General features: G+C 39.5%; 1 protein-coding gene across 1 annotated transcript in view; it reads left to right on the top strand.

Annotated features, from left to right (window-relative positions):
- Positions 1-13,583, top strand: part of LOC101558170 (olfactory receptor 1J4-like) — a 28,692-nt gene extending 15,109 nt beyond the window's left edge. The window contains exon 2 of the mRNA XM_004613515.2: positions 12,638-13,583. Within this exon, the coding sequence (XP_004613572.2) occupies positions 12,638-13,583 (946 nt within the window). The remainder of the gene's footprint in view (positions 1-12,637) is intronic.
- Positions 13,584-13,896: the final 313 nt, after the last annotated feature.

Genomic DNA, 13,896 nt, shown 5'->3' with positions numbered 1-13,896 from the left:
TAACCAATAAAGTGAGTTCATGGAAAGCTCTTGGTATAATATTTTAAATAATAATAAACTACATATAGGTATGTTACTGGAGCAATAGTACAGCGGGTAGGGCGTTTGCATTGCACGCGGCTGACCTGGGTTTGATTCCTCCGTCCCTCTCAGAGAGATGAGCAAGCTACCAAGAGTATCCCGCCCACATGGCAGAGACTGGCAAGCTCCCAGTGGTGTATTCAATATGCCAAAAACAGTAACAACAAATCTCACAATGGAGATGTTACTGGTGCCTGCTCGAGCAAATCAATGAGCAATGGGATGACAGTGCTACAGTGCTACAAGTATGTTTACAGCTATTTACAAAAACAGAATTTAATATTATTTTATTAAAATCTGAATGTAGGCTAGGTAAGCAATGAAACTGAATTCAGTGAAAAGAGAATATTTTCCTAGTGAGGAATTTCCTAAGGAATTACCATTTTTAGTTCACCTAAGGTATAAGTAACATAATATCTTACAAAGGACATAAAGTATGCAAGATATTATAACAGACTATTCCCTCTCTCTCTGTCTCTCTCTCTCTTTCACACACACACACACATACACACACAAACACACACAGACACACATATTTATAATGGGAGAAATCTATAAAACACTCAAGACATTGCCCTTACCAAGCTCAGGAATAATAAATTAACTGTCAACTCCAGGAAATGAGTTAATTTTTCATTTTCTCTCCCAAACACTTAGAGCTGGTATGGGGAGAAATCATGAAAATCTGAAGTAGGAAGGTAGTACATGCTGTCTCTCTATCTCTCATTCTCTCTTTTTCCTTTTGACAAGATCCAAATCAACAACAAATGTATTTACCAGCCACTTTAGGAACCCTTGGGACCAAGGCCACAAGTTTCTGGTAAAGGACAATTTGGGAATAATTACTGAGTTTTCTTAACTATTCCCTGTAGAAATTTGACTTTGCTGACTATTAAATATTGTCAAGTCCTGTAGGAATATAGGTGAAGATTCATGCTATTTGCAGATTTATTTATATGGAGTCTTCATATCCGTGACCTAGTTTAAATTTTCCAACAAATTTTGAGTAGACAACATTTTCTTCACTGTAGTGAGTTTGAGACTGGTTTCAAAGAGAATGACCAAAAATATATTCAAACACATAAACCTCAAATTTAAATCGTAGGTCCATTGCACCAAAATGGCTCCTTTGCAGTAGACTCTGTGAGAGCATCGTCCTTCCCACGTTCAGTCTAAAGCTAGGAAGAGAGTTGCTTCTAGGCCCCGGTAAACACAACCTATTATCAAAGAATAATTGGGGTTCTGCTTCTCAAAAATAGAGAAGTTTTATTCCTATAGAAATATTCAAATACAGGCATGATTGTCAGTTACAACATGCAATAATAATGGGCACATAAAGCACTCTGTAGTTTCTGAGCATTCTGTAGTTTCTCAATCCTTTTGAGACATCCCTGAAGCTCAACATATAGTAACTTATTTATGACTTTTCATAAATAAACTTTATTTATTCACTTATAAGGATGTTATATAGTCACTGTGACAAGAGTTTTGTGAAGGCTATCAATAATTTGATATGCCAAAAACAGTAACAAGTCTCACAATGGAGATGTTACTGGTGCCCGATCAAGCAAATCGATAAGCAACGGGATGACAGTGACAGTGATCAATAATTATTTTAAAACATTTTTTCTCCCAATCTAGTAAACAGGATAGACAAAACTGTGTCAAATGTTGTATATCACATGTTATCTATTAAATTAAGGCATACTTAGTGCTATGAAAGCACACAGGTGATGATCAAATCAATTTTAAGATGTCAAACTAGCTGACTTGTAAGAAATTACAAGGAAGCAAAGACTCAAGAGAAGCCAAACAAGTGAAAAGTAGCATAAACAATAAAAAGACATAGCATTTGGAAGGGAGAAAAACATATCAGGAAAAGACCTAAGAATTTGGGATGTGAAAATCAGAAAAATTAGAATGGCTAAAACATACATTTCATGGGGAGAAGAGGAAGAGATTCAGGATGGTGTTGGAGAAATTAACAAGAGGGAATAATGCCAACATTTAAAGTCATCTTACACAATTTACGCTTTATTCAATAGGAAATGACTGGCAGCATCGTGTTATAGGTGAACAATGACTGATGAACATATATCTTCAGTGGGGGTGGAGGAAATGCTGGCAGGGCAAGGGTAGAGTATTGAACTGCAAGACCAGAGCAAGGTGGCTATTAGGAAATGTTCACAATTGGTTAGGTAAGGAATTATCTTTAATTCTTGCCAATGTAATTATAATGTATCTTGGTGCAAATATCTTTGGGTTCATTCTAACTGGATCTTTTTGAGCTTCATCGATCCAGGTGTCTGTTTCCTTCCACATATTAGGGAAGTTACTGGCATTATTTCTTAAAATAGTTTCTTCCCTTTTATTTTTCTCTTCTCATTCTTGTACCTTTACAATGAAAGTGTTTCTCTCCAAACACTTATATATTGTTCCTTTTCTGACAATTACTACTGAATTTTTATTTTATCATCATAAACAACTCTATAATCAAGATATATTTGGTAGGGGGTAAGGTAATATGAAACTGTAGGGAGAGTGCAAGAATTAGAGGAAGGGTGTTCTACTGAGTGACAGAAGAATGGTTTGATGGTTTAAAGAGGAGTAAGACGAAGACACTTGGAAATGATCACTCTCGACAAGAACTGAGTGCTGAAAATAAAGGGAGAAAACATGCAAACCATAATACCCAAAAGAAGAGGAGGAGGAGGAGGAGGAGGAGGAGGAGGAAGAAGAAGAAGAAGAAGAGAAGAAGAAGAAGAAGAAGAAGAAGAAGAAGAAGAAGAAGAAGAAGAAGAAGAAGAAGAACGAAGAAGAAGAAGAAGAAGAAGAAGAAGAAGAAGAAGAAAAAGAAGGGAGGAGGAGGAGAAGGAGAAGGAGGAGAAGGAGGAGGAGGAGGAGGAGAAGGAGAAGAGAAGAAGAAGAAGAAGAAGAAGAAGAAGAAAGAAGAAGAAGAAGAAGAAGAAGAAGAAGAAGAAGAAGGGAGGAGGAGGAGGAGGAGGAGGAGGAGGAGGAGGAGGAGGAGGAGAAGAAGAAGAAGAAGAAGAAGAAGAAGAAGAAGAAGAAGAAGAAGGAGGAGAGAGGGAGGAGGAGGAGGAGGAGGAGGAGGAGGAGGAGAGAGAAGAAGAAGAAAGAAGAAGAAGAAGAGAAAGAAGAAGAAGAGAAGAAGAAGAAGAAGAAGAAGAAGAAGAAGAAGAAGAGAGAAGAAGAAGAAGAAGGAAGGAGAAGGAGGAGAAGAAGAAGAAGAAGAAGAAGAAGAAGAAGAGAAGAAGAAGAAGAAGAAGAAGAAGAAGGAGAGGAGGAGGAGGAGGAGGAGGAGGAGGAGGGAGGAGGAGAAGGAGAAGAAGGAGAAGGAGAGGAGGAGGAGGAGGAGAGAAGAGAGAAGAAGAAGGAAGAAGAAGAAGAAGAAGAAGAAGAAGAAGAAGAAGAAGAAGAAGAAGAAGAAGAAGAAGAAGAAGAAGAAGAAGAAGAAAGAGAAGAATGAAGAAGAAGAAGAAGAGAAGAAGAAGAAGAAGAAGAGAGAAGAAGAAGGATGAAGAGAAGAGGAGAAGAGAAGGAGAAGAAGGAGGAGGGGCAAGAGGGACACTGGGGACATTAGTGGTGGTAAATGTACACTGGCAAAGGGATAGGTATTGGAACTATGTATGACTGAAAACCTAATCATGAACACCTTTGTAACTGTATCTCATGGGTAATTCAATTGAAAATTAAAATAAAACATAAATAAATGAAAGTCATTAAATTTGTCTACTATGGGAAATCCATATCACTGTATCACTGTCATCCCATTGTTCATCAGTTTGCTCGAGCGGGCACCAGTAATGTCTCCATTCATCCCTGTCATGTGCTAGTGTAGCCCCTAATGGCATCTGCTTGCTCCAGAAACACGAAGAGCCTGAGATTTTAGCAGTCTATCCTTACTCATCCTTCCCAATGCTGCCATACTGGGACATCTTTCAGGTCAGGGATTAAGGCCTGTTATTGTTACTGTTTTTGGCATATCAAATACGCCATGGGTAGCTTGCCAGGCTTTGCAGTATGAGCAGGATGTAGCTTGCCAGGCTTTCGAGGAAATGAAGAGTTGCTCTCTTCTAAGAGCTTTGTTTTATAGTCTCTGGATCTTGGCCATTGATGAGATTACATGACGCCAGGGGCAGTTTGTGGGTGTGACTGCCAAACTACTGAAAAAATGGGGATCTGGGTGGAGGAGGCCCAGTCCCGATTGGTTTTCTTTCCATGTCTTAACCAAAGCTCTCCATGGCTCCCAATATTTAAAGACCACCTCTTTTAATTTCCAAAAAATATATGCTTGTCATCAACTCACTTGCCTTGGCAGTGCAAATGAAAAACTGGGCTCTGTTTATGTTGTGTCCAGTATTGGCTATGGACAAGATGTCGGATCTATGTGCTTAATAATGAAATTGTCATCAATCAGTGTTATTGAGGTGAGTGATGTCCTCACCCTGGCACATAAACCCAGGAATAATTCTGTGGAAGCAGGAACTTATAAACTAAACCCTTTTTCGTCAGTGATCAGAGCATGAAAATTTTCAGATGTTTTTGGAACTTTGTCTGCAAACAGTCAAAGGAAACACAGCTCAAAGATCAGCCAGTAAGGGGCTGGAGCCATAGTGCAGTGGATAGGGCTTTTGCCTTGTATGTGGCCAACCTAGGTTTAATCCTCAGCATCCCATAGGGTCCCCTGAATACCACCAAGAGTGATTCTGAGTGCAGAGTCAGGAGTAACCCCCAAGCATCGCCAGGAGTGGACTTCCAGAAAAGCCTAGCCATCAACACTGATGCCAAAGAACATGGTGGGGCTAATCACTGTAGCTGCCTGACATGGGAACTTAGGTGGTGGTGGCATCTTCAAGTCACAATAATGCTATTCTCACCTATGGATAGTAGAGATAAGGGCCAGGAGGATCGATCCACAGCTTGGAAGCTGATCTCAAGTGCTGGGGGAAAAGGCAGCAGGGATAGAGAAGGGTGCACTAAGTAAATGATGCTTGGAGGGCTTGCTCAGGATAGTACATGTGTGCTGAAAGTAGACTATCGACAAAACATGATGGCCACTTAGTACCTGTATTGCAAACCATAACATCCAGAAGGACAGAGAGAGTAAGAGGGTATGTGCCTGCCATAGAGGCAGGGGTGTTGGGGTGGGAATGGGGTGGGGTGGAGGGAGGGATACTGGAAACATTGGTGATGGAGAATGGGTATTGGTGGAGGGATCATTGTATGGCCGAAATGTAATCATGCAAGTTTGTAACTCTGTGATTTTATCTCATGGTGATTCATTAAAATTTAAAAAATAAATGTTGTTTTTTAATGTTATTTAATGTCTCTTAAATTATCTTCAGTTTTGACCCTACCTCACCCTGAAATCCCCGCACAGCCACATGCTGGGAGACTTGGGGATGCATCCTTGTGCCCAGTGCCAGCAGAGCCCACCTCTAGGCCAATTATTGGTCCAGCTCATGTCAATCTAATCCCTAGAAGTCAAGGTGTGCATTCTGTAGGCCGGACCTGCCCCTTCCCATGCTGAAACCACAGTGTGAAGACATTACTACATATGCTTCTTATATTGGGGGCAGAGAGAATGTGGCATTCCTATTTACCAGGCAGTATACAGCCTTAAATCTGTTAACTCATCTCAGGAACTAACTGACAATTTTCGGAGCATACTCGAACAACATTGCAGGATAAATCATTTGAACAGCAGATGTCATATTAGTAGCTGTCTGGTATAAACAATTCAACAGATCAGCGCTCAAGTAACTGGAAATCCAAACTTCCACCATTAACACCCATAAAGTGTGAAGAACAATGGGGAAACTAAGGCACTCAGCTGCACTCACAGATAGGGACAGAAATCCAGGCAAGTCCCAATGCCCATCAAAACATTTAGCTTAATCAATGAAGGACCTAACTTAACACTCACTGCATTGGCAAAAGAAATTAAGCAAGCACTTGACAATGAATTGAAGTGATTTCTAGATGAGAAATTCAATCAACTCAAAAACCATTTTTTCAGAGGATGAAATATTCCATACAAATGGAATTTAAGGAAGTAAAGAACACACTAGCAAGTAGTAGTAGCAGGATCTCACAGAGTGGGGAGAAAACTGTGGAAATTAACTTGAAGACAAAATACAGGCCTAGAATTCCCAGAACCCACGTCATCTTCCTATCACCAGATGGTAATGATAATGGTCTCCTAACCATTACCAAAAACAGCCTTAGAGGCTCCTGAGCACTGACTATAGGGTAGCCTGAGCAATTATGGCACTGCCAAGTCGGTTGACTGAGAATCACATATGGTGCTCCCAAGCTTCCCGAGTACCCCTTAGGAGACTTTCCAAAATAAATAAATAAATAAATAAATAATAGGAGTGTAAAGACTCTGCTTTCTCTTTTGCCTTCCTTTATATTTTTCAGATTTCCATTATAAAGTAGAAAATGACTTTAGAAGTAGAAAATCCAAAAGAAATTTACACCTGGAAGACAAATCCTACTTCACAAGCCAATCTCTGACTTAAGAGGACACATGAGGCTTCTGGGGAAAGGCAGGTGAGGAAGTCTCCCATCTCTGTATTCAAAGGGCATCTGTATTCTTCCTAATGAGTGTTTCCTCAAAATCTATCTATAGAATCTTTCCTTTCTTTTTAAATTTTTTATTAATGCACCATGAGATAGTTACAAAGTTGTTTTTGACAATAGTATTTGGAGATTTCAACACTTCCTTGTCACCTCTCTATAGATCAACCAGACTAAAACTGAACAAGGAAATAAGGAAATACTTTATTTGAGGGAAGAAATGGAAGAGAAGGTTAGTATATATATATATATATATATATATATATATATATAGTGTATATATATATACACACACATATATGTGTGTATATATGTATATATACACACATATATACATATATATAACTTTTCATCTGTCTATAGTTTATATATCTATAAATAATCTGTGAATATATATATCTATATATTTATCTATAGGACTGAAGCAATAGCACAGCAGGTAGGGCATTTGCCTTGCACACAGCTGACCCAGTTTGATTCCCTCTCAGAGAGCCCAGCAAGCTACTGAGAGTATCCTGCCCACAGGGCAGAGCCTGACAAGCTCCCCATGGCATATTAAATATGCCAAAAACAGTAACAAGTCTCACAATGGAGACATTACTGGTGCCCACTCAAGCAAATCGATGAACAACAGGATGACAGTGATACAATGATATTCATCTATATATCAACTATATATATGAAAAGTTATATATAAATATTATATATACATACATACATTATGTATATATGTGTGTATATATATGTATATATATATGAATACACATTCTTCACCAGTGCATATAGGATATTCTCCAAGATAGACTACATGCTGGACCACAAAACATACCTCCATAGAATTTTTTTTTTTGCCAAAGAATTACTTGGCCCCACTATGAATGAACATCTGTGGAGGTTGAGTTGGTGTTTGTGATTCTAACAAGCTCCCCAGGCATTTGTACTGAATATCAAAGTTTAGGGACAACTGCCCTAGGGCATCTCTCCTAAAGGGAGCAAGAAAAAAATCTGAGCAATTAACACATGTTGGATGTGTGTCTTTTACCTGAGCTTGGTGCCTTGTACCCTTGGGTCTGCTCCCTGGTGGATAGAGTCTTCACCTTTTCATTTCTGATGCTAGTGAATTGAGAAGAGTGTGCTCCAGACTCAGGATATCTCTCTCTGATGTCGGGAGAAGTCTAGGAGAGAAGCAGAGAAACCAGCTCAGAGGGGAAGTGGGTATCCTTCACTTGGAGCAGGTGTGTGTGGGGCCGGGGGTGGGACACCTCATTTCTCAGTAACTATGCAGGAGTTACTTCTTACTAGTTACTCAAAACAAGTGTATTTCAATCACTATTAGCTATGACTCACACTTTAATACTGCATCTTGAGACATAGAGTCAGTCAATTGTGTCAATTAATGTGTATGCCCCCAAATTCATGTTGGGGCCCCTATCTCCTCATTCAAGTTCTAGAAACTAGAATATGTGCTTGTTTAGTGCATCAAAGTTTAACTAGATTAACTATTCCTTTCTAACACTTCTTCCCAATTTGCCTAATTTCTTCCCTTCACATAGCACAGTTGCTGATATTTTGGGATATGTTTGAAGAATAACTTTTGCCCAGAAACTTTCGATTTCCTTTTTCCATAACGTAGCACCTCAATTATAAATTATTGGAAGTACCAAATCCTGAATGAATATGCTAGTTTTTATGTTTATTTGGATTTCACTGGAGACAAAATTCTGAGCTTCCTCACTGAAGATCTTTGCATTTAATATTCAGTGGAAGAAATGCCATTAAATCTCTCCCCGGAGAGGGCTGCTCTACGTACATTGCCTTATTTAATTTTATTGCTGTAATTTGGGAACTAATATTCTATTTTTCAAGAGGAAAAACTGAGGCTCCAGGATCTGTAATAACTTGCCCAAAGACATGGGTTTAAAAAATGATAGTGATAGAATTTTCATGTATTCTGTCTGACTCTAACACTCACGGCTTCCCTTCCACATCAGACAGCCTCATCACCAAGAAAATGTATGTTATTAGGAAACAAAGGATGGATGTGAGGAATTGGGAGTTCATGTATGTTCTCTTTTTTCTATATAGATCAGGAAAGAGAGAGAGGGAGAGAGAGATAAGGAGAAGAGAAAGAGAGAGTGACTTTTAAATTCTAAATTTCACAGGTCAGAGAAATTCACAAAGTTTGGAAAAAGATATACAATTTTAAAAGCTTATAGGAAACCAAAGAGGATGGAAAGGGTTGGTGTGTGGGTGGATGGGGAGGAGAGAAGAAGTTCAGCGTAGTGGAATGTAGGAATGATGTTCTCCTGTGCAGGCAAGTTACGCTGACTTTCAGGTCATCATTGCTGTCTATGGCCTATGCCTGTATCAAGTCACGATCCCACTCTAAAGTGACTTTGTGGCAACTGATCTCTCTTTAGTACCTGCCTATGGAGAGGAGTGGACATGTCGAGGAGGGAAATGTGGTGGTGTGTGTGTGTGGGGGGGAGTGCCTCATAAAATAAAAAATGGAAATCTCATTGATATCTGCCAACTGCAACTGCACTTCATAAATTTATGTGAATATTTTACTACTGTTCACAGTATTATTGTGACTGACATTCACAGATTTATCTTTAGTTTGAGATGTAAAAATTGAGGCTCAAACTTGTCACAAACCCAAGTGGGATGGTATGAAATGATGTGAGCAGAACTTGATTCTAATTGCAGTGCTTTTTCATGCACTCCACATTCAGGCACTGAGCACCATCCTTCAGTCATAGTGAGGAGGGACAAAATGTTGTGTTGAGCAACAGACTGGGAACCTTGTGTCACTTCTTTGTGTCTTTGAACACTCTGTTGGATGCTCTTAGGTAAGTTTAAAAAGAATGATTACTATACCCATATATTATAGGAATACACTCAACACACAAGCTTAAAGAAATAGAATTTTAAGTACAAAAAAGTTGTATAACGTTCTTCTGGTTTATTTCCCAGTAAAGAGCCACTATATTGAAATTTGAACATCCTACAAAGACCTACTACATGTCTTAGGCATTCCTTGATAATGACTTTTTACTTTTTATTTTAATATTTTGTCGATGTTCTGTAATTTATAATACTGTTATCATGGTTTCTCACAAACATTAATTATTCCAACACCACACTCATCACCAGTGATCCCCAACTCCCCTACTTAACAATGATATTTTAATTAAAGTGAAGGGTTTTTTTGTTGTGTTGTGTTTAAGGGGCACACACAGCAGTGCTTAAGGCTTATTCCTGGCTCTGGGCTCAGGAACCATATAGATTGAACCAAGATTTGACTGCAGGCAAGTTAAACACCTTAACTCCTATGCTATCTCTTGGGCCCTAAAGTGAAATTTTCATAAAGGCAATGTGATACCATAAATTCCTTTTCCTACTTGCCTTGTAGGATTTGGTAATTTTGGTTTTAGAATATTTTAATGTATAGGCAGTAATAGTTGGGGGGAATACAAGCAGATTTTCTAAGATACAAAATATTAACAAGAGAGACCTGACTAGACCTAGAAGTTTACCTAGTTGGTTCATAATTAGATGCCAGGACCTGAACGGGTAAACCAAAAGAGGGTGAGAGAATATCAATCACCACTCTCTTTGACCTCTTTTTATAATGACAATTTATATTTTGTATAATGATAATAGGTTTTGTAAGGCCATAAAAACTAATTGCATCAGGAAGAGATTGGAGAATAATCTAGAGATCTGATAAAAAATTATTATTATTAACAAATATGAAAACATCAGCATTATTTCTTTTAATTTTTAAAAATTGAATCACAGTGAGATACACGGGCTGGAGGGATAGCCCAAAGGGTAGGGCATTTGCCTTGCATGCGGCCGACCTGGGTTTGATTCTTCTGCCCCTCTCAGAGAGCCCAGTAAGCTACCGAGAGTATCTCACCCACATGGCAGAGCCTGGCAAGCTACCCATGGCGCATTTGATATGCCAAAAACAGTAACAAGTCTCACAATGGAGTCGCTACTGGTTCCCACTCCAGCAAATCAATGAGCAACAGGATGACAGTGATACAGTGACAGTAAAATACACAGTTACATAGTTGTTCGTGATTGGGTTTCAGTCATTTAATGTTTCAACAACCCTGTCTTCACCAGGGTACATTTACCACCACCATCAGCATCAATTTTATACTTTATAGCAGTCATATTGCAAGGTTGAATTCTGAGATACCTTGAGTTCAATCTATAGATATGATTCTTTTCTCTGTGACTTTTATTTAGAATGAAAACAATAGGTACTTATTTCCAATCCATTTTCCTTTTGGGTGTATGCTGCTGCATATTCATTTCTATACTTTTTAATGAAATTCAAAGGTTTGACAACTTGTAGGTCAAGATATTCAGATCATTATCTTAGAAAGTATAAAGCTGAATTGAAATTTGGATCATTTTAGCTTAATAAGTTAAATAAATATTATCTCTGTTAAGACAGAGAGTGGCTTTTTCATTACTGACTAAACATAGCTATGGATTATAACTTCGTATGGAATACCTCTCCTCTAGAGGGTGAAAAAATGTCAGATAAGCCAGTTTCTCTAATCAAACTTGAAAATTCTTTCGTATCACATGGTAATACCACCACTGTAAGGGTCATATGGCAATGCAGACAGACAATAGCACATACATCAGTATAAAGGAAATCACTGTGTGGCAGTCACACCCACGAACTGCCTCTGGCACCTTATAAACTCACTAACAGCCATAATCCAGAGACTCACAAATAAAACTCAGAAGAGAAAGAGAGCAACACGTTGCAGAGATGCCTCTGCACCCCAAAGTCACCATCCAGTTAAAAATTTAACTCTAGCTATACAACCCTATTTGAAATTTTAGAACTCCTGAAAAGCGTGTGCACGCATTTGTGGCTTCGTGACATCTCATACTCTGCCTCACTAATGTACCAAGAGTAGAACACCACATTTGATGGGGTGTGATGTAGAACTCGGGACTCTGCACCAGGCTGTTTTCACTCCGGGTGCCCCAGAGGGGGGCGGGTGAGAACCCTCCCCCCCCACAAGGGACCCAGCCCCAGCAGCCGACCTCCACTACCCAACCGTCGCCATGCTCCAGGCCGCTTTCTGTACACATTATAAGACACTTCCTACCCATTTTCCATAATTACCACACCATATTTGATGGGGTTCAGACAGTAGGCAACAAATTTTATATATATATATACATACATACACACACACATATATACATACATACCTCTCGGAGAGCCCGGCAAGCTACCGAGAGTATCCCGCCTGCTCGGGAAGAGCCTGGCAAGCTACCTGTGGCGTATTTGATATGCCAAAAAGAGTAACGATAGGTCTCATACCCCTGACTCTGAAAGAGCTTCCAATAGTTGGGGAAAATGAGTAACGAAAGGCTGCTAAAATCTCAGGGCTGGGAGGAATGGAGATGTTACTGGTGCCCCTCAAGTAAATTGATGAGCAATGGAATGACAGTGATACAGTGACACAGTGAATGTAGAGCGCAATAGTTGGATCTATCTATCTCTAAATACATAGATAACAACATGTTAGTAATCTCTTAAACAAGGGTTTAATGGCTCCAGGGTAACAAACACTCTTCACACACACACACACTTCCTTCTAAAGAAATTATTTTGGATCATTTTAGTGGTTTATTCATAACAAGCAATACAAAATAACTTACTTAGTACGTACTTTGGGGGAAGCTTTGGGTGGTGTTGGATAAATTCAAAATAATGGTGGTGGGATGGTGTAACCATGTTGGGATTGGAATATTGAATGTAATAAATTATTGTGAACATTTTTTAAATATAAAATTAAATTTAAAAAATAATTTTAAAAATGAATAAAGGAAATCATTTCCCTCTGCCGTAGACTAATATTTGTTAGCTTCTGTTTTATAACTATTCTTTCATCAGTGAAGAGAAGAGTAGCATGAAGGGGGAGAACCACAGCAGGGTGTCCGAGTTCCTCCTCCTGGGGCTCCCCATCCCGCCAGAGCAGAAAGACTTATTCTTCGCCCTGTTCCTGGCCATGTACCTGACCACGGTGCTGGGGAACCTGCTCATCATCCTGCTCATCAGGCTGGACTCCCGCCTCCACACCCCCATGTACTTCTTCCTCAGCCACCTGGCCTTCACGGATATCTCATTTTCATCCGTCACTGTCCCAAGGATGTTGATGAGCATGCAAACACTGGACCAGTCCATTCCCTACGCAGAATGCATTTCCCAGATGTACTTTTTTATATTTTTCACGGATCTGGACAGCTTCCTTCTCACCTCCATGGCATATGATCGTTATGTGGCCATCTGCCACCCGCTCCACTACACCACCATCATGAGAGAAGGACTGTGCTGTTTACTAGTAGTGGTCTCATGGGTGCTCTCCTGTGCCAGTGCCCTTTCCCACACCCTCCTCCTGGCCCAGCTGTCCTTTTGTGCTGACAACACCGTCCCTCATTTCTTCTGTGACCTTGGTGCTTTGCTCAAGCTCTCCTGCTCAGACACATCCATCAATGAGCTAGTCATTTTCACAGTAGGTGTGGCAGTCATTACTGTCCCACTAATGTGCATCTTGATTTCCTACGGCCGTATTGGGGCCACCATCCTGAAGGTGCCTTCTACCAAGGGGATCTGCAAAGCCTTGTCCACATGTGGCTCCCACCTCTCTGTTGTTTCTCTCTATTATGGAGCCATTATTGGGTTGTATTTTGTCCCTTCGTCCAGCACCTCCAATGACAAGGATGCAATTGCCTCTGTGCTGTACACAGTGGTTACTCCATTAATGAACCCTTTCATCTATAGTCTCAGGAACAGAGATATGAAGGGAGCCCTGGAGAAACTCTTCTACAGGGCAACAGGTTCATCTCAGTGATATTTATTCATCTTTACAGCATACATTCATTTTCACCTATCTTTAGCGATGACATCATTGAACTTGAACTCAGTATGCAATAAAAGTCTCATAAATCCTTAGCAACGTGAATTGTGTCTTGATTCAGCTACTCTTTCTTTCCCCAGAAATAATTTTAAATTTCTTATTCTGATTGCATTGGTTTCTCAAGTTGATCAATTTGAGAAATTAAATAGCTAGTGAAACTAATGTCTTTTATTTTCCTTGATATTTATTTTTTAAATAATCCTTTGATTAATCTCCATATTAGTGCTGTATATACTTAAAATTTACA

The sequence above is a fragment of the Sorex araneus genome, chromosome 1 (genome assembly GCF_027595985.1).
Source record: "Sorex araneus isolate mSorAra2 chromosome 1, mSorAra2.pri, whole genome shotgun sequence".
In the NCBI taxonomy this organism is placed as follows: domain Eukaryota; kingdom Metazoa; phylum Chordata; class Mammalia; order Eulipotyphla; family Soricidae; genus Sorex; species Sorex araneus.
This window is presented reverse-complemented; position numbering and strand designations above follow the sequence as displayed.